The sequence below is a fragment of the Penicillium atrosanguineum genome (assembly GCF_028827265.1).
Source record: "Penicillium atrosanguineum strain IBT 20685 chromosome Unknown utg000006l_segment0_segment0, whole genome shotgun sequence".
Classification (NCBI taxonomy): domain Eukaryota; kingdom Fungi; phylum Ascomycota; class Eurotiomycetes; order Eurotiales; family Aspergillaceae; genus Penicillium; species Penicillium atrosanguineum.
Genome location: NW_026623138.1, coordinates 2292373 through 2317407, shown reverse-complemented (window position 1 = coordinate 2317407; position 25035 = coordinate 2292373). Strand labels below are relative to the sequence as shown.

The following is a 25035-nucleotide window of genomic DNA, read 5'->3' as shown; positions in this document are numbered from 1 at the left end:
ATAATCGGAAATGCCTCAAGAACCTTCACACAATGTAGTCTTTTTATCGAGATTCCCCGGCCCTTCATTCTCAAGGTCCTCGGCCGATGTACCTTTCAGCGTTTGCAACGATTCTTCATTGATGGTCACGCACATAAATTTGTTCCAGTTATCATGCTTGCCTTGGGCGTCTACGCACGCTTCGAAATGAGCGCGAATTGCATCGAGAGACGCCCCGTTGGATTTTACGCGATCTTCCATGATGGTCGACCGGTGTCGGGCCCAAACTTCATTGGCATAATCTTTAGGATTGTGGCTGCACTCTTGGAAAAATGATCGTTTGATGCAAGCCTCAATATACCTAATCGCGCCTGGGAATAGAGCATCGGATTCAGCGGAGTGGGTAGTGCGATAGATGACGTATTCTCAGTCCTGGAACCCGGGAATTCTGTTTTGGAGCTCGTCCATGTCAGTGGCTGATCGTAAGGTGTTTTTGATCCGATTTGTTGAGATTTGGTGCGGAGAAGAGATGAGGAAGGGACGTTCCGAATGCCGAGATGCCAAACGGTGGGAGTCGAGCAGTATCTCCAGGATGCGACAGGTCCGCTAGCAATTTCCGCGCCGGGGTACCTTGGCTGGGGGAAGCTACCGACAGAGCTACGTTGGAAACCCACCGTTGACTCACGACGGGTGTTGTTAATATTCCCATCAGACTGGCCTGATCTCGAATCGCTACCTATCGGTGCTTTCAACGGATACAACGGGCATCGGGTTTTTCTCTGATCCGAGGGATGGATACAACCATGCAACTATGAGCGTCTCACTCATAGCTCCTCTCTCCCGGGGCTCTGTTCGTCTTGCTGATTCAAGTATGAACACACCGCCGTTGATTGACCCACAATGGCTTGCGGATCCAACAGATATGGATCTGACCATCCAAGCTGTCAACCGCCAACGAGAGATTTGGGCCGAATTGGTCAATCTGGGCGTCGCCGAGAGTGAAGAGTACTTTCTTGGGATCGATATGTCGAGTGAGGCCCAGATCCGATATTGTATTCAACGGAGTATGACTACTATATACCAGGCGTCGGCGACGTGCAAGTCGGGACAGCAGAAGGACCCTATGGCCGTGGTGGACAGCAATGCACGTGTGTTCGGAGTTGAAGGATCGCGAGTAGTTGATGCTAGCAGTCTTCCATTCCTCCCTCCTAACCATCCACAGTCAACAATCTACGCTTTTGCGGAGAGGATTGCAGACGAGATCCTTCAAGGTAGTGAGGTAATCTTTAAAAAAGCAAAACTCAGGACAATTCTGTTTGAAAATCCCAGTATCCGTGGATAGAATTGAATGATGATAAAATACAATGCACATAGAGATCAGCCAAAATCCATCTATCTGTACAAAATAATGCTGCAAAGAGACCCAATGCATCACATCTCGGTATCAGTCACCACGACTGCCAATACACCGAGAAAACCTCCCTCTACACCCGAAACTTAATCATATCATGACTTAGCCTCGATTTTTGTGGCATCCGCGGTATCCTCAACTACCACAGCACCCTCCTGCAACAACTCCTCGGGGGTCTTGATTCGCACATCCATCACCCGCATAATCGTATAACGGTGCTTGCTCTTAGCAGTCTTAGTGTGTCGCTGTCTTCGCTTCGTCTTCTCCTTAATGCGCAACGGCTCGGACTCGACACCAGTCACGCGCACCCGGCACTCGAACAGGCGCTCATCAACATGTTGCGAGCCCTTCAATGTGAAATCACGCGAGCCGAGAGCGGAGGCTCGGTTGAATCGGAGGATATCGCCGGTCTTAACATTGGGCATGAGGAAAGGCAGGCGGATGTGATCACCCTCAGTCAAGAGGTAGGGACGGGCGTGCAGCTCGGCAACGACATAGTGTGGCGACTGGCCAGCGAGATGCGGAAGGCTGGACATGAGGGACTTGGTAACCTTGAGGGGAGAGTCGAAGGATGGTGCAACGGGTTGCTTCTCAATTGGAACGTCGCGGCGTGTTCGGGGGGTGATAAGTGTGGTTGGGTCGAGCGTGGGAACCTTGATGCCCTGGTGGGCATCTGGTTGGGATGTTTGCGCTCGGGGAGTGGCGCTCAATGGTGTGTCAGGGTTGGGGGACGAGGACTGAGACGAGGCTTCTTGTTGCGATGCCCGGAGCAACGCGGTCTGGTGCAAGCAAGCTCGCTGCGGAAGGGGAGCTGCTGAGGCGGTGCATCGCAGGTCGGAGACGAGACTCCGCAGAACAGAGCGTGAGAACATCTTGGCTGAACTCTTACGGGTGCCCTGAAAGAATTGCGGGAGTAGCTGTGTTTGGCTGTCAAGATGCAGGAGCGGCTCTTCGTTTGGTCGAGAAAATCAGCGACTGCGCTTGTGGCCGCTTCGGCAACCGTACAGTCACGTGAATGTACACTATTTGAAGGTTCTGTCTCTCTCGAGTTTTGTGAAGCAATAGAGCTATTTTGTTAATAATTTACCGGTTTAGTATTCATTTCCTCTCATCTTCCCATCGCTTAGTTGATATCCCCCATTTTTGTAAAATCAGGTTGCTGTCAAAAAGTGCAAAAATCCACTTCGTCGATAAGACAGTCACGTGGCTGCTATCTTTGCCGCAGAAACAACTTTTTCGGTGCCGATTAGATCTTGCAGCAAACCCAACTTCAATCATCCCACCAGTTCTGCTCATTCTGCATTCATCATGGTACGTCCCCGGAGTATACTCTACAGTTCTTCTCGTTGTCACACAGAAACTAACGAATTTCCTGCCTACAGCCTCAGAACGAGTTCGTCCCTCCCCGCCAACCACCCCGATAACCAAATCCCCCAAACTGACCCCAATCAGGTACATCGAGCGCTGGCAAAAGCAGCATGGAAAGCGACTGGATCACGATGAGCGTATGCGCAAGCGTACAGCTCGTGAGTCCCACAAGGCTTCCTACGATGCGCAGAACCTGCGCGGTCTGAGGGCCAAGCTGTACCAGCAGAAGCGCCACAAGGAGAAGATTCAGATGAAGAAGCGCATCAAGGAGCAGGAAGAGAAGAACGTCAAGTCCGCCGCACCGGACGAGCCCTCCAAGAACCCTCTGCCCCAGTATCTGCTCGACCGTTCGCAGGCTACCAACGCCAAGGCTTTGTCGAGTGCTATTAAGGATAAGCGTGCTGAGAAGGCCGCTAAGTTCGCTGTTCCTCTGCCTAAGGTCAAGGGTATCAGTGAGGAGGAGATGTTCAAGGTTATCAACACCGGAAAGAAGACCCACAAGAAGTCCTGGAAGCGCATGATCACCAAGCCTACTTTCGTTGGCAGCGACTTCACTCGTCGTCCCGTCAAGTACGAGCGATTCATTCGTCCCATGGGTCTGCGTTACAAGAAGGCCAATGTCACTCAGTATGTTCTCACAATTTCTACTACAAAGAACTGCTTTGTAGCATTTATATCTGGTGGGAAACAAATGTGCTAACGATTTTCCAGCCCCGAACTCGGTGTCACCGTCCAACTCCCCATCCTTTCCGTCAAGAAGAACCCCCAGAACCCCCTGTACACCCAGCTGGGTGTCCTGACCAAGGGTACCATCGTCGAAGTCAACGTCTCCGAACTTGGTCTCGTCACCACGAGTGGTAAGGTCGTCTGGGGTAAATGGGCCCAGATTACCAACGTGTAAGTCCCAGCAGCAACAACTTCATACTCAAGCCAATATTCTAACACCGTCACAGGCCCGAGAACGACGGCTGCGTCAACGCAGTTCTTCTCGTCTAGATCTGTTCCGGCATTCTTTCGATTCACACTCCTGGCAGACTCAGACTCGTCTGTCTTCGATACCATCATGCCCCCAGGCATTCCTGTGATTGAGTTGTTCCATGGTTCATATGGTTGATATAGACCACCTTATTTTTTCTCGGTGTTTCTGGCGCAGTTTTTGAACATCTGGTCTTTGGACGAAAAAGTATCTCGCATACTTCTCCCTTCTGGGGTTTAGTTAGCTAAACGCATATCAAAGATGATTTCATGATGAGGTTTTACTTGTACGAGAATAGGTTGAAAATTTTGTAAGGGACTTTGATTGAGTCTATAGAAAAAGGTTGAACATCAATATACCGAGACTGAGTTCAGAATTTGAATGGACAGAGTTGTCAAATTTGATATCGACGGGAAAACTCCGAAGACCTCAATGCTTCGCAAAATGCAAGCGTAAGAAAAGAATGAAGTCATATACAAAGATGAAGATTCACACGCTGCGCTAAACCGCCACTCGAAAAATCGAGTAAATTACACCGTCGGGGTGATACACAAAGGCATGGAACATGAATCGAAGAAAGTAGGTGGTCAAGATGTCAGACCAATCAACCGTGGTCAAGTTCGGGTAAAAAAGAAACCATCCAACACCGGTCATTAAGTCGTATGAACAAGGAAAGGCAGGCTGATATGAGAACAAAGGAAATTCAAACGACTGGATAGCGTATCAGGAATTTTCTTCTTCCAAGGCTGACTTGATTTTGGCGAAGAAGCCTGCAGGCCACGCGGCAAGCTCTTCTTCCTTGGGAATGCCGCGGACTTTGCAGTGGTTGATGACGTTGGCCAGGATGCGTCCAAGCATGTCCTGAGTGACGGGGACAGCTCCTTCCAGCTGGGCGTCGGGGTGCAGGAATGGATCCCGGGGGCCGAGCATTTCCTCGATGGTTGGTCGAAGGGTTTGGTCACGCTGCAGGCAGCGTTTAAGGGTCTTAATCAGTCCCGGGGGGACGGGGACACCGCCAACCCCGTGGGCTGGGAAGTCGATTTTGACGCGAGGGTTGGGAATGGCCATAATACGTTCGTAGTATTTGGCAATCTTGGCGAATGGGGGCTGTCCATACACCATTTTGTACAAAATGCAGCCCAAACTCCAGACATCGCTGGGCTTACCCAATTTCATAACCTTGCCAACGCTTGCCGGCAGTCCAAGTGATGCGTTTGAGTCGATCATGGCTTCGGGAGACATGTAATTCGGGGTGCCAACTTGTTGTTCTCGGTGGACATTCACGGTATGGTCTTGAATGGCGTTGGCAATACCGAAATCGATTAGTTTTAACCGGCCTTGGACCATGAGGAAGTTGGCCGGTTTCAAATCGGAGTGGACGATGTTGTACTCGTGGACGGCTTGGACACACTCAAGCATCTCTTTCCAGTAGAAGCGAGTGAAATTGATGTCAAGAACCGCGTCTTCAGCATTAAGTCGATATACGAGAATCTTCTCTAGATCGGATTCACCAATCTCCATCAGCACACTAAGACAATGCTTGTCCATGTTGAGCTCCCAATCGAATAGTCGCACAACACGGTCGACGTTCTCGAGCTTCTTCAATAGGTCAATCTCGCCCTTGTATCCAGTCAATGTGACTGGGTCGACATCTTCCAAATTCACACGCTTGAGAGCGAAGATCTTGTAGTTCTCGGCCATCACACGATACACACGGGAGCTACCACCCCGCCCAATACAGTCGAGCCGAGTAAAATGTTTGTGATTGATGGAAACTTGAGTTCGCTTCTTTCGGGATTGAGATGCACCGCCAGTTGCTGTGGCCGTCTCAAGCATGGACATTTTGGGGGGTGGAGGCGCCGGCCGGTGAGGCGTGTTGTTACTCCTTATGGCAAGAATCTTGCGTGGTGAGTTTCCTGTCGGTGTCTCTACCGCATCTTTCTTATCGGTGTCGTGGGCGACCGAGAACTTCTCGGGCTTGTCTAGCAGGTTCAAGCTCTGAGGTTTAGTCCGCTTGAAAGTGGGCGGCGGTTCATTTTCTTGGCCTCTGACAGATGGCAGGGGTGGTAAAGAAGGAACCTTAAATGCGGGCTGTTCCCTTGCGCTGGACGACCTTGCAGAGTTGTCTGAGGATCCGGGTGTCGACTTTGATTGAGACCCATAAGATTTTGGCGATGATGATCTTGAAAACAGACCCTCGCCTGGCGCCATGCTTGCTGGCTGCTCAGTGCGACGGTGCTCGCTTTCGTGTGGGGGACTAGGATCCGCCCATGAAACCTTTGGTGAAGATGGTTTCCGAGACTGATATTCAGCGTGATCGTATTCCTCATGCTCCCGAGCATCTTCATTTAAAGGATAATTTCCTTCCTTGTTTTCTTCGCTTTGCCGGCGCAAAACACCTCTGCGGGCAGGTCCATTCAAAAATGAACCAGTGAGTCGTCCAACTCTCTTCATTCGCAGGGAACTCTGGGGACCAACATCGTCCGCGTTGCGACCACGCAGAACAGAGGATGATCCAACTCGAGAAATCGGGTCATCATCAAGGCGCGAGTTTCGATCACTATTAGATCGATCGGCGCTTCCAAATTCATCGCCCGAGTGACGTTCTGTTGAGCGTTTCATAGATGGTGAAACGGAATTTGGGGAGCGCGTACCGCTACGCGATGCGTTAATCCGAACACTCCGAGGTCGCGGCGCAGGAGTAATGAAATCATTGGGACGGGCCTGGGCCTCGGACTCGGCACTCTGACTGTTTGATAGTGGAGATCCTTCGCGCGAGAATCTCGAGGCAGAAGAGATCGCGCCAATGCGCACAACTCTTGGGGCAGGGCTACCGTCGGAGCGATCATGGGGCGAGGCGTTCCGTGGCGATTGACTATGTTGTCTTGAACTGGCGGCCGAGCGTCGCTCATATGAAGCGGCTCGACGACTCGGCGAAGAAGCCAATCCGTCTCCATCCAAAAGAGCCTTTACCGACGCGCTGAACTTGGGTTCGGGAACCTCTTCATCAGAGCTGTCGCCGCCAGGGTAGTGCCGTGATACCGTTGTTTTGGGGTCGGCGTGGAGCGCCGGAGATGCCCGTCTGGAACCCGAACGTGAAACCGCGGATCGGGTCATGGGCCGTTGTGATTGTTGATAAAGGCCGCTGTTGTACGCTGATGAGAGGGAATTTGGTGAGGCCATGGCGACAGCACCCTACATTGAAGTCGTGAATCAATGGGGCGCCTGGCCAAATGTTGTCGACTGTTTGTTGTTCTCAGTAAGGCAAGGTTCATCTATCTCGAGGTTCCATCGCGACTTGGCGCGGGTCTGGGCTGTCACGTGATCGCGGTTGCTATGGCGATTCTCACAACAAAGAATGCCTCGTTCTACGTGTAGCTGGGATCGCTGCAATTGTTGCAATTCTAGGATTTGCTAGATGACTGTTCCGCAATTCTGAGGCCCTGGAGTAGCTACGTCGAGGTTTCTGCTTTTCTCGACCGTGGGCCGGTCGACCCCTGGAATGTTGAACACTTGTCTTAACCGTTCTCCCTCGTTTTCCCCCCATATTATTCTGAAGCAAATTCATTTCTCTATTGACTTGTAACGTGAGACTGATCTTTGATTTTAATGTGCGATTGTATGATAGATTCAAGTCAAGCTTGAACGTATATTGAACGTGAAGAGTCGGGTCGATATGTCCCCATCAATATATATCCGCAGGTACACTTCGGTCAACTATTCCAGCACAAGTTATCCGGAGGTCGCAACATCCGAACCTTGAAATTCTATCAACTTTACTGAAATGAAGACTCTCGATACCAACGCTTTTAATTGATAATATCTTTTTAATGTCAGCTGAACGAGACGGTTGGAGAAAAAGATGGTGACAGGGCTGGCAGCCGATTGGAAGCATGCGAAGGATACCTGCCGAGGCAAAACCCGAATCTTGCCCTCTCACCCCACAGCTCAGCAGACAAGAAAAGGCAAATTCAAGCATGGCTCAGGTACACACAATCTATTGGCCGGGGGTTTTCTGGACCGCATCCGCTCTCAATTCCGAGAATGAGAGCTCGCAACTTGATTATCACGCACATGCACATGTGCGATGCCTCGGACTGCGCCCGGAGAGTTCTTTTACTTTTCACTCTTTACTTTTTAACTTTCAATGCTCAATTTTCCATTTCCTCCCCTCCATGTGCAATGCGAGGCAATTTAGAATCGATCGGTGACCGGACTGGAGGACGTCAAGCATAATTTTCCGTGTGATAGGCATTACATCGGCAGAGAGATCAACCACGCGACCCGGACCGTCCCAGCTTGCGTAAATCAGGATTAGGCTGTGATCTTCACTGTATGTGCGTACAGGGATCTGACGAGGAGATTTTATTCAAACGTGGCAGTGTTTGTACTTTGACTTGGGGCCACTTCAATAAGAATCTCCTGTGGTTACTCGGTAGGCTGGAAAGAGTTACCTGAAAATGACAACCGAGGCAGTAGCGGTGTGATTTGGAAGGCAATGGGCAGACAGGTGAATTCAAGCCAACCGAAAGAGACCCCACGAGCGGAGGATCCCGTAAAATCGATAGAGCAGAAGCTATACATCGACGGAGGACTCGAAGCCAACAACTGGAGCCTGAAAGGAGGCGGAAGTCGTCCGGAGCAAAAACAAGCCATGAGAGTAACGACATCGGGCTGCAGCCAAGAGGGTCCGAAGCAGGTCACCTCTGTCCCACCGCATGAGATTTGGAATTGGACTCATCACGAGTGAGCTCTGACCCGAGAGGGACCATTCACAACTAGCGGGCGAGACCCTCTCACGAACTCATCATCGAGATCGAGTGAAACTAGCTTCCACATTTACTCTATTTCATACTCGCTTCGTCGCGCGATGAGTCTGAACTCTAAAGATGTTATTTTCGGAGGTAGGGACAAGCCTGAAACAGCGATCGCCTCATGATCTGCCCCGAGCCACCCCCTCCTTCGGGGTAGGGTCAAACGAACCGGTTCCTGATCCGAAGTGTTTCTGGGCGCATGAGGCGTTGCGCTAGTTTCATTTAGACACAGTAGTCGGTGGAGCTGACCGCAAAGAAGCTTAACCAGCCAAAGAAGAGAAAAACAAAGTTCAGCGTTAATGGGCTTTAGTATGGGCACTACATACTTCGAAACACAACACTACACCAGATGTCGTCTAGCTGGGAAAAAAACCCACGCCGAGGCCGTGGTGGGTTCTCTTCCCCCTGCCTCTTGGCCAATGCGAGCCTCACTCGCGGAGTTAGTGCGTGCAGGGCCCAATTTAAGGGGGAAAAGACTCCTAGTCAAACACTGGGCTTCTCCAGTAAGCCTTTCTGCACGAATGCGACGCCAGACACCTCTTTTGGTGGAGTCTTCTCTGCGTGAGACATCACTGTTGAGAAGTTGACTGGTGGCGTCGTCTAGCTGCAGGGTACCCTGGAATTCTGTCAAGCCTAGAATCCGGAGCCCAAGATTGAGGAATGAGGAATTAGGACTGAGAAATTGTCAGACCAGGCCAGCGAGCAATTGAGGCTATAGCTTCTGAGTGATGCCGTAGACCTGGTCACTGGGGATCCCAGTGGTACTCCGTGCCGACATTCTGCCGCTCCTGCAGGTGGCCATGGATCATCAGTGGGGGAGTACCAAGTAGCAAGTACACAAACTTCCAAGTCAAGGAAAAAAATATCGTACTGCTGTTCCATGGTCCTCAAGCACACCCTGATACACACTACCGGCAAAAAGAACCCAGTCCGTCCCGGCTCCGTAGTCTTCTCGAAAGAACCAATTTTCAGACCAGCCAAGTTAGCCACCAAACCTAACGGGGCCACCTTTTTCATAATTCGACATGTACCTTTCACCAACATTGAAAGAAGAAGGAGACTGCGTCCGAGCTAGTCTCGATAGTGTAACGTGCATGGACTGCTGCATGTGCCTGTGCCGGTGCCTGTGCCACGAAGTCCACCATTCCCGGGCTGCGGGAGAGGTCTATTGGGCGGGTTTAGAACGAGCCAGTCTAGAACGAAGAGGTAAATTGCTCCTGCAGAAGTTCACGGGAACCAGGGGGCAATCCTGCCAAGTTGTTTTAAAAAAGGGGAGAAGTTCGAAAATAGCAACGCTGGCCGTGTTTTCGGGCCCTGGCCCGTCAACGGCCGTGTGGGTCACGACGATCTTACCCCTGGCAAAGTGGGTGATGACAGCATCTTCTGCCCTGTGATCCTCGCCTTGTTTTCCTGCTTCAGTTCTAGTTCCGTCGTCTCCGGTACTCGTGCCTGACAGTTTCTCGATTCTGGGTCGTTATGCCCTTGCGATCTCCGTGATCAATATTATTGTCGTCAGTTCTAAATGGCAAGGTCCATTGAAAAATCCCCTCTTGATGGCCTGTAGCACCCAAGTCAGTATGGAAACATCCCGTCAAAAATTTGACACCGTCTCTAACTCGCCACACAGGACGGCAGGAGTCGGATGTTCCACCCATGCTGTAACCAGCTGGTGGAGTCCTCCTGCCAGCTTTGATCCACTTCGGTCCTGGCAAGATCCAGGTCTCTTCCGATATCCGTGAGCCTAAGGGGGCATTTGATAGCTCGAAATGTGGACTTCGAGGCTTATGGACCGGGGTATTGTTGTTTGGTCCGATGGATCTTCCAACTTGGTCTGCACACTCACTCCAAGATGATCAGGGGTATATAAGACTCGATGATCTTCGCCTTCGTTCAGTTGCTTCATCAGTCGTTTTTCTCATTCCCTTTTCATCCAGTCTATCGTTCATCCTTTTGACGGCACTCGTGCCCGTCGTCTGTCTTTTACTTTCTTGTTGAAAGAACGCTTTTTTTTGTATAAATATTTTATAGCCTCTGTGCTATACACACTCGCTGAACATGCGTTCTTCCCTCGTTATGCTTGCCGGTCTGGCAAGCTCCGCTCTCGCTTATCCCGCAGACGTTGCCGCCGAACGCCGGACATTCGGGCTCGTCGCTGAGCTTCTCGGTGGTGCTACCCACGACGTCGTCTCTATCCTCGAGAGTGTCCTCGGTGGTCACTCCTCCCACAAGGGCTCTGCCAGCCTCCTCGCTGGTCTGAATGCTCACGGTGCTGCTGCCCTCGAGGGTGGTGCTCTTGGATGCAGCCACGCTGACATCCACGCCTCTGCTCGCGCTCATCTGAAGACCTGGTTGTCTGGCAGCGTGAGCATCTCCGGCTCTGTCAAGACCTCTCTTCTCGCCTGGTGCGAGGGTGAGGTCGACGTTCTTGCCACTGATGTTATTGCCGCTCTGGCTGTGTACATCCCTACCTGCGCTGAACTTTGCGCCAAGGAGTCTCTCTATGTCACTATTGACGGTATCTTCGCCGCTACCGAGCTCGCTACCGACCTCGTCCTGAGTGCTTCCGCTCAGCTTTCCCTCGGTGCCTGGGTCGATGTTGCTGTTGGCCTCGACGCTGACATCAAGGCCGGCCTCAGCGTTTGCGCTGGTGGCGGTCTTATCACCAGCTTGGATGCTGGTGTCAAGGCGAAGCTGCTCGCCTGGATCAGCGGCGGTAGCTGCTCCCTCGATGCCAGCCTCAAGGTTTCCGTCCTTGCCTGGCTCCACGGCCGTCACGGTGGTGACCTCGTTGCCATTGGTGAGCTCGGTGTTGATGCTCTCAACGCCATCTCCGTCGGTGCTTCCGTTGGTGTCTTCGTTGGTGAGAGCGGTTCTCTCTCCGTTCACGCCCAGGCCATGCTCGCCGCTTTCCTCGATACTAGCATCGCCGTCAACATTGATGCTGATATTCTCGTCGCCCTCAAGGCTTGCGCCAAGGGCGAGCTCGCTACTGCCCTTGAACTCGACGTCCGCACCAAGCTCGCTGTCTGGCTCTCTGGCTCCAGCTGCTCCCTCGGTATTGAACTCAAGGCTGTTGTTCTGCTCTGGCTGTCTCTCGGTGCCACCGCTGATGTTTCTCTCGACCTTGTCTCTGGCCTCTTCGTTGACATCACCGAGTTCCTGAGCGTTACCATCATCGATCTCCTCTCCGTCAACCTCCGTGGTGCCCTGTCTCTCCTCGCCTGCGGTCAGAGCCTCGACCTGCTGTCCTTTGAGGCTCGTGCTGAACTTGCTGCCTTCCTGTCTGGCTGCACTTCCATCGACATCAGCGTTGACATTGAGCTCATCATCTTTGAGTGGTTCACTGGCTGCAGCATGCCCGGTGCCCCTGCTCCCTCCAGCTCCGTTCCCAGCCTGCCTTCCGCTACTGCCAGCATTATCTCCAGCGTCCCCCTGCCCTCTGGTGCTTCTCCTACCGGCTCTGCCTCTATCCCCAGCGGTTCCATCCCCAGTGGCACTATCCCCACCAGCTCCATCCCTGCTGGCGGCTCCGTTCCCTCTGGCTCCTCGCCCGCTGGCACTATCCCCACCAGCTCCATCCCTGCTGGCGGCTCCGTTCCCTCTGGCTCCTCGCCCGCTGGCACTATCCCCACCGGCTCTGTCCCCAGTGGCACTGTTCCCACCGGCTCCATCCCTGCTGGTGGCTCTGTTCCTTCCAGCTCCTCGCCCGCTGGTACTGCTCCTTCTGGCACTGTCCCCACTGGTGGCTCTGGATCTACTGGCTCTGGTTCTGGATCTACTGGCTCCGGCTCCGGCTCCGGCTCTGGATCTACTGGCTCCGGCTCTGGATCTACTGGCTCTGGTTCTGGATCTACTGGCTCCGGCTCCGGCTCTGCTGAGACTACTACTCCCTGTGAGACTGAGACCAGCACCTGGGTTACCTCTACTGTCATCTCTGGCACCCCCGTCCCCGTTACTGTCACCGGCACTATCCCTGCTAAGACCATCACCGGTGGTGGCTCCGGCTCCGTCCCCATTGAGGCTACTACCACTGAGACTAGCGTCTACACTACCGAGACTGTCGTGTCTGGCACCACCTCCACTATCACTATCACTGATATCATCAGCGGCTCGATCCCTACTGGCGCTGCCACTACCTTCTGGGCGACTGAGAGCATCTGGGTGACTTCCACTGTCATTTCTGGATACACTAGCACTATCACCGTCACTGGTGGTTCCGTTCCCGTTGCTACTGGCTCTGTCCCCGCTGGTGGCTCTGGATCTACTGGCTCCGGCTCCGGCTCTGGATCTACCGGCTCTGGTTCCGGCTCTACTGGCTCTGGCTCCGGCTCTGGTGTCGTTCCCTCCGGCTCCTCCCCTGTCGAGTCCAGCAGCCCCTGTGACACTATGACCGTGCCCTACGTGACCTCCACTGTCATCTCCGGCGCCACTGTCCCTGTCACCGTCACCCCTACCGCCACGCCCGGCAACGGTGTGTCCCCTGTTGACACCAGCTCCGCCTCCGCCCCTGCTGTGACCAGCGCCCCTGCTGTTTCCTCAGGCGGCTCTGGCTCTGGCTCTGCCGAAACCGAGACTGTCACCGTTACCGCCACCGTCTGCGGTTGCGAGTAAGCGATTCGGCTAAATCGCTATCCTGTCCCCTGCAATATACACCATTTCTATTATTGTCTTATTTTTTCTCACGACAAGATGACCTTCAACCCCGTGGAATGGCGTGGCCTGCAGATCTTCATCTCAAGGCTAAGGTCGCTCATCTTATCCCGGTGATATGTGATCTGTGAGCTCATCAATGAGCTCCCCTCTGTCCTGTCTGTAGATATCTAATCCTAATTCTAATCTGCTCTGAAGACTTTGAGCCGGTTATGGCATTGGATCACTTGTTATACTATGAAGTTCTCACGTTGCCTTCATACCATTCAATGGAGTACTTTCTTTAACTTTTGTTCATTGAAAAAGGTTTATACTCGTTCTTGTAATTAAAGCTCTGGAGGTCTCATCCTCTTTCGAATGTTCATGTCTTTTTTTAAAAGGAAAGCAATGCCTTTAGTTTCAATCCTCTCCCTATAGATCGCTTAAATTGCTAGCACGCTAGATGTACATTTGATAACCCTCTCCATAGCTCATTTCTTGTAGGGCAGCTCTACAACCATCGACGTTTATGGCTGGTCAGTAGAGGCGGCACCTACCTTATAACCAGACGAAGGACAGACATATCGCAATTAGCTGCCCTGACTAATTTTACCGCGTAACTCGCTTGATATCTTGGCTCCGACTAGATGTGACTGCCAACATTGTCAGTATTGAGATGATCAATGCTACTGACAAATCTGGGGAAACGAACATTAGATTCACTGGGTCATCTCACTGGCACCCTCCATATTTTTGTCATCCAGGTCCATGGGCTTCTCGCCGTGAGGATTTTCTATTTGAGCAGAGCCTTCCTTCAGATCAGTCAATTTTTGTCGCTTTTCAGGCGCAGACAAAGAAGAGTCACGCCGTTTGCGAGAAGAGGGGTTGTATTTGTCTCTAGAGTCCCGCCATTGCTTTCTCTGAGGACTCCTGCTGCGACGATGATGACCGCGAGAACTAATGCGGCTCAAATGATCACTTTCATGGCTCTTAATTTCCCGGCCCCTGTCACGGGAGCGGGGTCGAGAACGTGAAGGTGATCTAGAATGAGAAGAATATCTTGTACGCCGGTGGTGTCGAGGTGGAGGGGTCACACTGCGGGAGACGGAACGCGGTCTGCTTCGGTCTCGTCTGGGAGTAGGTGAGCGTGGTGAATCACGGGAATTGGATCGGTTGCGATCACCGTAGTCCGGGCTGCGTCTCTTTTCTTCTCTGCGGCCTCGCCGTGGGGACCTAGAGCGGGATCTGCGGCGGTCATGACGGGGTCGACGAGGGGAGCGGGATCGTGAGCGGTTTGGAGAGCGTGAGTAGGAGGGAGAACGGGTTGGCCGGCCTCTGTTGGAGCTAGACGGGACGTAAGAATCGAATTCGCGGCGAGATGGGGGTTCACGGTATCGATCACGACTTCGGCTTCGGTTACGAGGCGGTGGTGACCGTGAGAAGTCTCGTCGGCCATAGTCACGACCTCCACGGCCGCCGCCGCCGCGTCTGCCTGATCCGTGGTCTGAGCGCTCTCTTCTTCTCAAATCATCCATTTCGCGTTCGCGGGTTCGCTCTTGCTCCTTCTGTCTTCGGCTGGCTTCGGCGGCCTTTTCAGCTTCGATCTGTACACCCGGTAAGTCAGACGAGCTTGTTCGTTCGGAGGTCAGTGTAGCTTGCCTTTTCTTGTATAAGTTCAAGCTTCTTGGCTTCCAGAAGCTCCTTTGGAACGCCCTGCGGGTTCTCTTGACCGCTCAGGCACAGTGACCAGAGTTCTTTGCAGAACTTGGAGGTATCTTTGTCGAGGAAACCAGTGAGTTGGATTTGGAGTTCCTTCACATTCGGCTAAGAGTTGGGGCGCAATATGTTAGCAGACGATCCTCCAAGCTGATGAGTTGAAAGGTGTTGGCGCTTGGAAGGACATACATAGCGAGAGCCTTCCAAGATGTTGAAGCACAGCTCGATGACGATATCGTCCTCATCTCCAAGAATCTCAGAGATACGACTAGCGATCCATCTGTCACAGAAATGAATCAGTCAACGGGTTGTGTCGCAATCGGAATCCGGGGAAGGCGCGGGTACTTTTTCATCACTTCAATGTTCACCTTGGTCATGTCGACCTTCCGAGAGAACTCGGGGGGGGAACTTTGTGGACTTGAGCAGCTTCTGATCTACTGGAGTCGCCATTTTCGCCGGAAGTCGAGGTGCTGTCGAGGATAAAAGAAAAGAAGCGCCTGGAGTTGCTTTGTGGAAGTGCGTGAGCGGTGAAGCATAATGCCACTCCATAAAAGCGGTGTGGGAAGGGCCCAGAAATGGTTTATTGAAGTAGTTAACTATTGGATGCCTCAAACACAATGCGTAAAGATTGGCGTATTAATCTAGGATACAGAACTCGCTATGTCAGATCTACTACTATGTTCGCTGGCTGCAATCTTGCTTGAAGCCATGCCGCAAAAGGAGCAAAGAAGTGTGTCCCTTTGTTCCCAGGGCGCTCACAAAAGTCCAGCAGAGCTTGATATCTTTTCTCAACAGTGCCTTTAGTTTCGTGAAGAACCTTGGCAAGATCCACCGGGCAGAGATAAGGTGGCTGTCTTGCATCCTCGCGAATCGATGCGGTGCCTTGCATAGAGCAGGCGTAGTAGACACAATGGTCCATGCCGAAGCAATGACCCAGCTCGTGAGCTGCGGTGCGGCAGGTTCGGCCTAGCCAAAGTGCCGAAAGTAAAGACGTTGATTGATCCGACATGGGAAGGGATTTATATACAGACAATGCCGCTTTCATTGGGCCATTTAGAGCGATATTTGATCTTGGTTTCCCAGCTTTTGTTTTTCCAGTCTTGGGTCGTTTTGCCCTCGGCTCAGAAACGGAACAATATTGAGAGATGTAGTCTTCGCAATGGGATGCTGGCCAGGAATGAAGACGCTCAATTTCTTCCACCTCATCGAGACACGGGTCATATCGCGCACTTGAGACAACGCAGACCCGACTACCGGCGTATGCGCGACCGCAGCCGAACTCATCATCCTCATCCTCATACATATCATGGTGCATCAAAAGCTGCACTGAGAATGCATCCTGAGGCAGCATCGCTATAACAGCATCGAGAAGATCATCGAGGTTCACTTGTCCGCTAAATACTTCATCGGGTGAGGGACGGGCACGGATGCGCGTAACCTCTGTGCCGCATTTAAGGCCCACATATCTCTTTTTTGGTGGTTTGCATGTCGTCTTTGAAATTTTCACTTCCTCTTTCTCCCACGACGTGAAAGTGAATGTTGAGGAGGGGAGCAGCTTCACGGACACCCCATGGTAAAATGCTTCTAAATAGTCGCACACATCTTGAGGTTGAGGTAGCTGTGCGCGGCTATCTCTGGCAGCATGGGACCCTGGCTTGACCCACGATCGCATGAAGCCGACCTCGTCACCGATCTCTGGTGGGGGTATCACATATATTGTCTTGCGTGTTGGAGTGAGCCTATTGCGTATCTTTTCACCCAGCCATTCTTGAAAGCTTTGAGTCGGATGATTCGGGTCCTCGGCGAGGTCATCACCAGGCAGCAGCAACGGAGCCGGGAATGTCTCTGAATGGTCCGCTGCCAAGTCAAATCTTGGTTGTCCAGTTAGACTTGACGGTCTTCTCGCTGCAATTAGTTGCCTGCTGCTTTGTCCTTTGAAGCCTGCCACCTCGGCGTGAGGGGAGGATGTAAAAGATAGGGAGCGGTGAATGCAGGTCTCAGATTTGGACCGCGCCATTCCCATGGGACGAACTGTCGATTGAAAAGGGGTAATGTATCAGGATGTAAGCAGCGGCAGTCGAGAGAGGCTTGAGTTGCGGGGCTGAATTCCCGTAACGGTTCTGAATGGGAGTAATGGGAGGTAAACATGAGGTGGGGTGCGGCTCGATGGGACTTTCCAGTCTTGGACCCGCTGGCCGCAAGGGCCTCAATCTAAGGTACACGAGAAGACCGCCCAAAGGGACCTCCACACTTGACTATTCATTTTCTTGACATGTCTTTGGGCATATCTTGGAAGCTTTTGTTAGCACTCTTTTTGTTCCTTTCGCAGGGTATCCTTCTTAACAATTTTGATGACGTCTGAGGGGTCAAGTCACAGCCGCCTGTCTTTAATCATTTGCTTCCACTTGACAAGGTCGTAGCCGCCGACACTGTATGTTTTTATTTTAGAAATTTATGCAATTTTATGCAAAAATTATTCTGTGGTTGAAACCGACCCAATGCGGTTTCGTTTTTGGGTTGAGATTTAGCAACCAGTTGTGGTTTTGGGCGCACTTTTCTCCAGGCTAAACATACTCGCTCCCTACTATTGATACAGTCGATAGCGAAAACGGCTTCTACCCTGATGGCTGTTTTTCTTTTCTCGGGCCCCACTGCCAAGGAACTGGCGTGAAACTCTATTACGCGCGAGCTAGTACTGGAATGACAGCCTTTGGTATTGTGCGGTATTAAATACTAGATTTACGATATTAAATTACTCGATGGCTGCGTCTGGCGCATCTACATGCGCAATAAAATACATTGTCTAATTTGCAGTGTTTGATTCACATATCCTTTGGGAGCGTATATATCACGTGACACCGCGTTGTGTAGAATAATTGGCTTGTAAGACCCCTTGCGCGGCCCTCAACTTACTGAATACGGAACTGTTGAAAGACTCATCCATGCCTTATCCATTTGTAATTAGCATCAACATGAGACTCAATAAGATAATATTTACTACCTATATTATTTCAGCCTTGTCGTTGTGACCTTATTTAAAAATTTCTTTTCTCTTTTCTGTGTACCGGGGAAGACGCAGATTTGTGAGGACTTCAATATTAGATGCTTACATCTATTCCTGATTAGGAATAGTGGTCGATCATCTTATGGAATACCGTAGAACCTGGAAGATCTACGTGCAAATAAGGCAAACACTGTGCTCTGCCTGATTTCCGGGTGTCCCAACCTTATCGCCTCTCGCAGGGCTCCGTCGTCACCGATCAGACCGAAGAGAACGATCGTGTAGCCTACCAACGCTGTCACCAGATACTGCTTACTCCACAGAATTTCTTGTTTACCTGTGCTCTCTGTTCAGCGGCCGCTTTCTCCAGGTAAGAATCAACGAGTATCAACCAAAGTAGAAGATCCCCCCCTCCTTCCCCGCCAAAGCCTCTCGATATACTATAATATTAATATTCACCTGAATAGCTGCACAAATATGCGTAGCCCATTCGACACTCAGAATGATCCACTGCTATTTAATTCGTATAACTATCCCAACCAATCATCGCTCTTTGCCCCGACTCCAGAATATACCCCGACCCCCGGATATAGCATCTGCCAGATACCCTCCGTAATAAATTTGATTAGCCCAGAAGACCACCCAGATAACGACTTTTCCCCGCAGCGCCAATCGCCTTAAATAAACCAGATTTAATTACTTTAGCTAGGTGAGTGGGAAGAAGGAAGATTGTATAATGAGCTTCCACCCACCTGTATTCACTATTCGATTGTGTAGAAGATAACCCTCAACAAGAACAAATCTATCTGGAAAAGCACAGAGCAAGACCTAGTGCTGGCCCCGCGATTTCACTGGCGTCTTTTCCAAGGGCCTAAATTAAAGGAAATTGTAGGAAAGAAATTTGCATAGAAAAGTGTTGAATTAGATAATACAACCATCGTTGTATCGGTTAACCACCGTAATCAGCCAGACCTCACTCTCTCCTATAATAAAATAGAAGTGGATTGGCCCGCTATGGAGAAACAGCTTTTCTTGTGGGGTGATCTTTTCCGTACTGGGAAGAAACTAACACTAAATATATCGTTCAACTATACTGAGGGCAGTTATATCCCAAGGCTGACTCCAAGAGGGACGGATAAAAGAGGGACCTTATCTGCTACCTAGCTTATATTACTTGAGCGGTAAATAAATATTAATATAGAAGAATAGGCTACTGGGCAACCTCCTACTTGGGACCATGTTTACGGCCTGATGCGGTGCTCCAGTGGCGCATATAAGCTAGGACCGCACTGCTGGCGTGATCCTATAAGCAAGAAACATATTAAGCTGACAGTACAGAATCCGAGGGCCCTGGTGAGCTACGCGGAGGAAGGTGGTCTATTAAAAACCCACGACGACGTCCCTAAATCAATCCGTAAAAAGCTATATATACAGGAGCAGCAGCGACTTGAGAGGCAAAAGGGAGGCACTCAGTCCGCCAATAGTTACCCCCCTATCAATATCACAAACGTTTTTCCTGCGCAGGCTTCTCCTCTTTCTGTACTAACTACACCGACCCTAATGCCGTCTTCGTGCCTAGGAAATCCGTCCTCAGATTTCCTCGAAATCCCTGGTCTGCGGGACTTTGCTATTACTGAATATAGTGACTGGCAGCAATCCTAAGTAAATAATGAGAAACTAAAGGAAGAATTTCGGAAAGCTCGCGTTACTACCCTCGAAGATAGACTGGATCTTGTGTAGATCTACAAGGATCAGGATCCTGGATTTTTTATCAAGAATGGTATCAAAAGAGGTATTGCTCGTCGTTTTGTTAAAGACATCAAATATTGGGTCGAGCATTATAAGTGCAATATAGAGGATAGACTGTAAAATGGAAAAAATATATACTCGATTGTCACGGTTCTTCGATATTCTAGCCTGTATATCGGAAATGGCCTTTCGCGCTTTTCTCCCTTGCCCCAACTACATCAACACACTATTCGAGGTAGCTACTGAAACCCTGGCCCGGATTCTCCTTATACGTCAGCTAATATCGTTTAATGAAAGCCTTAAGCTCAGCAAAGAACTCCTCAATAGGGTTTAGATCTGGGGAGTAGGGTGGTAAGTACACCAATTTGACCCCGGCCGCGGAATAAAGTTGCCGAATACCCTCCGTATAATAGAAAGAGGCATTATCTATAATAAGAACGGATTTCGGCTCTGGCCACTTCCTATAGTGATGTAGAAGTTACCGTATATAATCCTCAAACACAACAGTATCGGTCGATCCCTGGATAACTCGTGTAAGGACGACGCTATCCTAGGTATATACGGGAAGTATCTGGTAACGCTGCCCGCGGTGAAATTGAGAAATCTGCACGGGTGTTACTCCCAGTGGAGACCACCCAGTCCGTCTGAAACCCGCTCGTTTATCACAGCCCGACTTATCCACATACACTAGGTGATAGGATCGGAAAGAGGAGATGGTGTGAAGATAGAAGTCCCGAAGTTCAATATTCCGTCCTCTCGCTATTCGCCTTGTAGCTTTCTTAGACCACCCAACCGAAGCGAGCGCTCTGCCGATGCTATATATAGTCACGAGAACGCAAAACTCATCCCACAAAAAGACCACTATCTTATCCTGATATAAGTCCGGCTTTTCGAGGAGGCGCTCACAGAGAGCCTCAAGCATAGGTGGGGTGATCGTCCGTCGTCGTCCAATACCGTTGGCAGGGGCCCTGACATTTCCAAAGCATCGTAAGTTCGAGCGGACAGTGCTGATTGATCGCGGGGTGCAGTGGGCAGCTTGGGCTATTTCTGCGTTAGTATACAGCTGAGAGTCTTGTATCATGTCACGAATGAGCTCGAGTCGCCATGGCTCAAGGGTTGGTGCCATATCTACCCGGCGGTGCTGCAGCCACCATTGCTGACTGGGTTCCGTCCGTTGTGCCACGTCAGTCGGTCACGGACTATATATCACGTGCGATGTCTCTTTCTCCAATAACATTCGCTTGATTGCCGCGCTATGCTGCTTCCTCAACCTAGGCTGTGCCTCTACTGCTGGCGGCGGGGTTGCTACTGTCTGCCACGCAATGGGGCTCTTCTCTCCCTTTCACCCAGTCAAGAGCTCGTCAGCCTTTGTCGCTAATCAACTTTCCCACATAGTATCGTCAATGCACCATTCCTCTAGCGAAACCACGCTAGGCCTTCCACATGGCCCGTCCCCCACGAAATGCCTTCCAAATCGGCTGGATCTGTGCCCTTCCGATCGAGGCTGCAGCTGCTATAGAAATGCTAGATGAGAAATTTGGGATTCTCGAGGAGCAAGATGCGGCGGATTCGAATACCTATATGTTGGGCCGAATTGGCAAACATTACGTCGTAATCGCTTGCCTCCCTGGAGGCCAGTACGGAACAACGTCAGCTACCACGGTCGCAAACAACATGCTTCGCACCTTCGCCAAGTCACTTCGAATCGGACTGATGGTCGGTATTGGGGGTGGAATCCCTTCAGCTGCTCATGATATCCGTCTCGGCGATATCGTCATCAGCTGTCCCGAAGGCACTTGCGGTGGGGTGATTCAATATGATATAGGCAAGGTTATTGCAGATGGGGAGTTTGAACGAACTGGCTCGCTAAATGCTCCCCCAAGGGCACTTTTGACTGCAGTTAGCATAATGAGAGCTGCCGGGCTGACAGATGATCCCCACTACCCTCAATATCTCCGAAACGCAATCGAAAGAACCGCTCGAACTCGGAAGAATTTTGCCCGGCCTACCGCAAATTCCGATCGACTCTTTCAGGCTATCCATGATCATCCTGCTAGTTCAAGCAGCTGTGACGGATGTCTAGCGGAGTGGGAAGAGACCAGAGATAAACGGGAAGACGAGGATCCACAGACCTATTATGGTATTATTGCTTCTAGTAATAAGGTCATCAAGCACGGGCGGACAAGAGAGCAACTTTGTTTAGAGACTGGGGCATTGTGCTTCGAGATGGAGGCAGCTGGTCTGATGTTGGACTTCCCCTGCGTTGTCATCCGCGGTGTTTGTGATTATGCCGATTCGCATAAGAATAAGCAATGGCAGGGATATGCTGCCCTGGCAGCTGCAGCATACACAAAAGAGCTACTGGGCTATGTCCCGGTTGGTCGAGTTTCACAAGAGAGCTTGGTAGTAGATATTTGCAGTAAGTAAGATTGACCTTAGCTTAGTTAGTCCTAAATAAAAGGTATCTTACTCATGAGGCTCTATGTCGAAGGATTAAACGACAAAATTGAAGGCACAAATCGACGCCTGGACCAAGCATACAGTCAACAAGAACAGCATCATCGTGAGAAGGTTGCGTTTGCTTTGACGGATCAGCAAAACCGTTGTCTCCAAACATTCAAGACATCAGCTTATGAGGCGCAAAAGAACATCAATCCGAGAAAAGTGGAAGGAACCTGCCTCTGGGCTTTACAGAGCGCCGAATATATCCGTTGGTCCAAGAGCAGCGGCAACGATCTTCTCTGGGTGTCGGCCGACCCAGGCTGTGGGAAGTCTGTACTTTCCCGATCGATAATCGAAGACTTCTTCGAAGCTTCTTGCCCAGAAGTGACAACTTGTTATTTTTTTTTCAAAGATAACGATGAACAAAATCATCTTGCTTTAGCACTTTGCTCGGTACTCCATCAACTTCTTAGCCAGCGGCCTCAGCTCATACGTCATGCCATACCATATTGGGAAAAAAATGGGGAGAAGCTCCGGCAGGAGGTTGACGAACTGTGGAGAATATTCACGACCGCCGTATTATTTGATAAATCTTGCAAGACAATCTGCATATTCGACGCGCTTGATGAATGTCATGAGACTGATCGGAATCAACTCATTGAGAAGCTCCAGTCATTTTTCCGCCTGTCACATCCGCACATAGAGGATACCTGGTTAAAATGCCTAGTTACCAGTCGGCCCTATAGTGATATCCAGAATAATTTCCGAGCAATCACAGACCCTTTCCCACATCTTCATCTTGAAGGGGAGAAAGAAAACGATCAGATCCACCAAGAAATCGATCTTGTCGTGAAGATGCGAGTAAAGGAGCTCGCCGAAAGAGCGGCGTTGTCACGGGAAACAGTCCAGCGACTGGAGCAACAGCTTCTGCAAATGGAGCACCGTACTTATCTGTGGTTACATTTAGCCATAGACGATATTCAGTCTACATTCGAGAACAGCCTTCGTCCGACCGAGGAGGAAATCGAGTTGATACCTGAATCGGTAGATGCGGCATACGAGAAGATTCTTTCTCGAGTGCCCCCCCGCCAAGTGGAAATTGTGAGGAAGATCTTACAAATTATCATTGCGGCACGGCGCCCTTTGACAATGGCGGAAATGGCCATGGCACTCGGTATAGCCACCTCCCCACGAGCCCAAACTGCGGCAGGTGCTGGACTAGAGTCAATCCAGATCGACAAAAAGCTGCGTCGATTGTGTGGTCTTTTTGTTTTCATTAACAACTCCAAGATCTATTTGATTCATCAGACAGCCAGGGAATTTCTTGTGAAGAGGAGTTGTTCTAACAGTATCAACTACTTGTATTCGTGGAGCTTGACGGACACCGAGGATCAAATGGCCATTATCTGTTTACGATACCTACTGATGGAGGATTTGGAACATGATGAGGTTTCGAGCTCTAAAATTCGAAGCTTTCTAGACTATTCAGCACTATATTGGCCGGACCACAAACGGAAGATGAGTCTGACCCAGGACCAAGAAGCGACCGGTCAAGTCCTACAAATTTACGATACAAGGAGGAAAAGGTTTTCATTGTGGTTCCCTATCTTCTGGAACGCTATGCGGCGTGACGAGCATCCGCCGGCAATAACTGCTTTGCATCTGGCATCGTTTAACGGGCATGAGCGACAAGTTGGGGTTCTACTATCTCTTGGGGGAGAGGACATCAATTCGACCGATGGTACCGGAACCTACCCTGTCATTTCTGCATCAGTGAATGGTCATGAGAAAGTCGTGCAGCTACTGCTCGAGAAAGGAGCTGAGGTCAATGCCCAAGATAGAGAGGATAGAAATGCTCTCCAAGCTGCGTCTTTCGAAGGACACGATGAAATCGTGCAGCTACTGCTCGAGAAAGGAGCTGAGGTCAATGCCCAAGGTCGGTACTATGGAAATGCTCTCAAAACTGCGTCTTTCAAAGGACACGATAAAATCGTGCAGCTACTGCTCGAGAAAGGAGCTGAGGTTAATGCCCAAGGTGGATACTACGGAAATGCTCTCCAGGCTGCGTCTTTCAAAGGACAAGATAAGATCGTGCGGCTACTGCTCGAGAAAGGAGCTGAGGTCAATGCCCAAGGTGGACACTATGAAAATGCTCTCTATGCTACGTCTTCCGAAGGACACGATAAAATCGTGCAGCTACTGCTCGAGAAAGGAGCTGAGGTTAATGCCCAAGGTGGACACTATGGAAATGCTCTCCAGGCTGCGTCTTCCGAAGGACATGATAAACTTGTGCAGCTACTGCTCGAGAAAGGAGCTGAGGTTAATGCCCAAGGTGGACACTATGGAAATGCTCTCCAGGCTGCGTCTTCCGAAGGACATGATAAACTTGTGCAGCTACTGCTCGAGAAAGGAGCTGAGGTCAATGCCCAAGGTGGATACTATGGAAATGCTCTCTTTGCCGCGTCTTTCAAAGGACACGATGAAATCGTGCAGCTACTGCTCGAAAAAGGAGCCGAGGTCAATGCTGAAGGTGGACGCCATGAAAATGCTCTTTATGTTGCGTCTTCCCAAGGACACGATAAAATTGTGCAGCTACTGCTCGAAAAAGTAGCTGAGGTCAATGCTGAAGGTGGACGCTATGAAAATGCTCTCTGTGCTGCGTGTTCCGGAGGACACAATAAACTTGTGCAGCTACTGTTGGAGAAAGGAGCTGAAGTCAATGTTGAAGAGTCTCGCTAGGATATGAGTCACAGGCTCGAGCTCATCTGAGGGGGGGCCCATAGCCGACGATGAGCTGTCAATGAGCTTCGAAGGGCCGTGATGTTAACTCTTCAAACTCCGATTCTCGAAGGATAAATTACAGTACGATTGCGTAAATTGTCGGGCACACCTAAGTTTTTATGGTCCATGCCCTTCGATCTCTCTCATGAGAGCAATGGTCTAATGGCCT

The 25035-nt window shown here is 50.6% G+C and overlaps 8 protein-coding genes across 8 annotated transcripts; 4 read left to right on the top strand and 4 right to left on the bottom strand.

The window, feature by feature from the left end:
- Window positions 1–790: 790 nt before the first annotated feature.
- On the top strand, window positions 791–1321 carry N7443_008025 (GMC family oxidoreductase; the record flags this gene model as incomplete). Its single annotated transcript, XM_056888081.1, has 1 exon — window positions 791–1321. One exon carries the CDS (start codon window positions 791–793, stop codon window positions 1319–1321), a length of 531 nt encoding a protein of 176 aa, XP_056739772.1.
- A 164-nt stretch (window positions 1322–1485) lies between these two features.
- Window positions 1486–2262, bottom strand: N7443_008024 (mitochondrial 54S ribosomal protein bL21m; the record flags this gene model as incomplete). Its single annotated transcript, XM_056888080.1, has 1 exon — window positions 1486–2262. One exon carries the CDS (start codon window positions 2260–2262, stop codon window positions 1486–1488), a length of 777 nt encoding a protein of 258 aa, XP_056739771.1.
- Window positions 2263–2698: 436 nt separating this feature from the next.
- N7443_008023 (rRNA-processing protein NSA2) lies at window positions 2699–3754 on the top strand (the record flags this gene model as incomplete). Its single annotated transcript, XM_056888079.1, has 5 exons — window positions 2699–2701; window positions 2773–2783; window positions 2843–3385; window positions 3470–3655; window positions 3712–3754. The coding sequence occupies 5 exons, from the start codon at window positions 2699–2701 to the stop codon at window positions 3752–3754; spliced, it is 786 nt and encodes a 261-aa protein (XP_056739770.1).
- Window positions 3755–4457: 703 nt separating this feature from the next.
- Window positions 4458–6917, bottom strand: N7443_008022 (serine/threonine/tyrosine protein kinase MPS1; the record flags this gene model as incomplete). The annotated part of the gene is made up of 1 exon (XM_056888078.1): window positions 4458–6917. The coding sequence occupies one exon, from the start codon at window positions 6915–6917 to the stop codon at window positions 4458–4460; it is 2460 nt and encodes an 819-aa protein (XP_056739769.1).
- A 3686-nt stretch (window positions 6918–10603) lies between these two features.
- Window positions 10604–13159, top strand: N7443_008021 (putative cell wall protein; the record flags this gene model as incomplete). Its single annotated transcript, XM_056888077.1, has 1 exon — window positions 10604–13159. The coding sequence occupies one exon, from the start codon at window positions 10604–10606 to the stop codon at window positions 13157–13159; it is 2556 nt and encodes an 851-aa protein (XP_056739768.1).
- Window positions 13160–14267: 1108 nt separating this feature from the next.
- N7443_008020 (PWI domain-containing protein) lies at window positions 14268–15270 on the bottom strand (the record flags this gene model as incomplete). Its single annotated transcript, XM_056888076.1, has 4 exons — window positions 14268–14669; window positions 14804–15001; window positions 15083–15173; window positions 15239–15270. 4 exons carry the CDS (start codon window positions 15268–15270, stop codon window positions 14268–14270), a joined length of 723 nt encoding a protein of 240 aa, XP_056739767.1.
- A 281-nt stretch (window positions 15271–15551) lies between these two features.
- On the bottom strand, window positions 15552–16910 carry N7443_008019 (uncharacterized protein; the record flags this gene model as incomplete). Its single annotated transcript, XM_056888075.1, has 1 exon — window positions 15552–16910. The coding sequence occupies one exon, from the start codon at window positions 16908–16910 to the stop codon at window positions 15552–15554; it is 1359 nt and encodes a 452-aa protein (XP_056739766.1).
- Window positions 16911–21086: 4176 nt separating this feature from the next.
- Window positions 21087–24824, top strand: N7443_008018 (uncharacterized protein; the record flags this gene model as incomplete). Its single annotated transcript, XM_056888074.1, has 2 exons — window positions 21087–22062; window positions 22135–24824. 2 exons carry the CDS (start codon window positions 21087–21089, stop codon window positions 24822–24824), a joined length of 3666 nt encoding a protein of 1221 aa, XP_056739765.1.
- Between the last annotated feature and the right edge of the window lie 211 nt (window positions 24825–25035).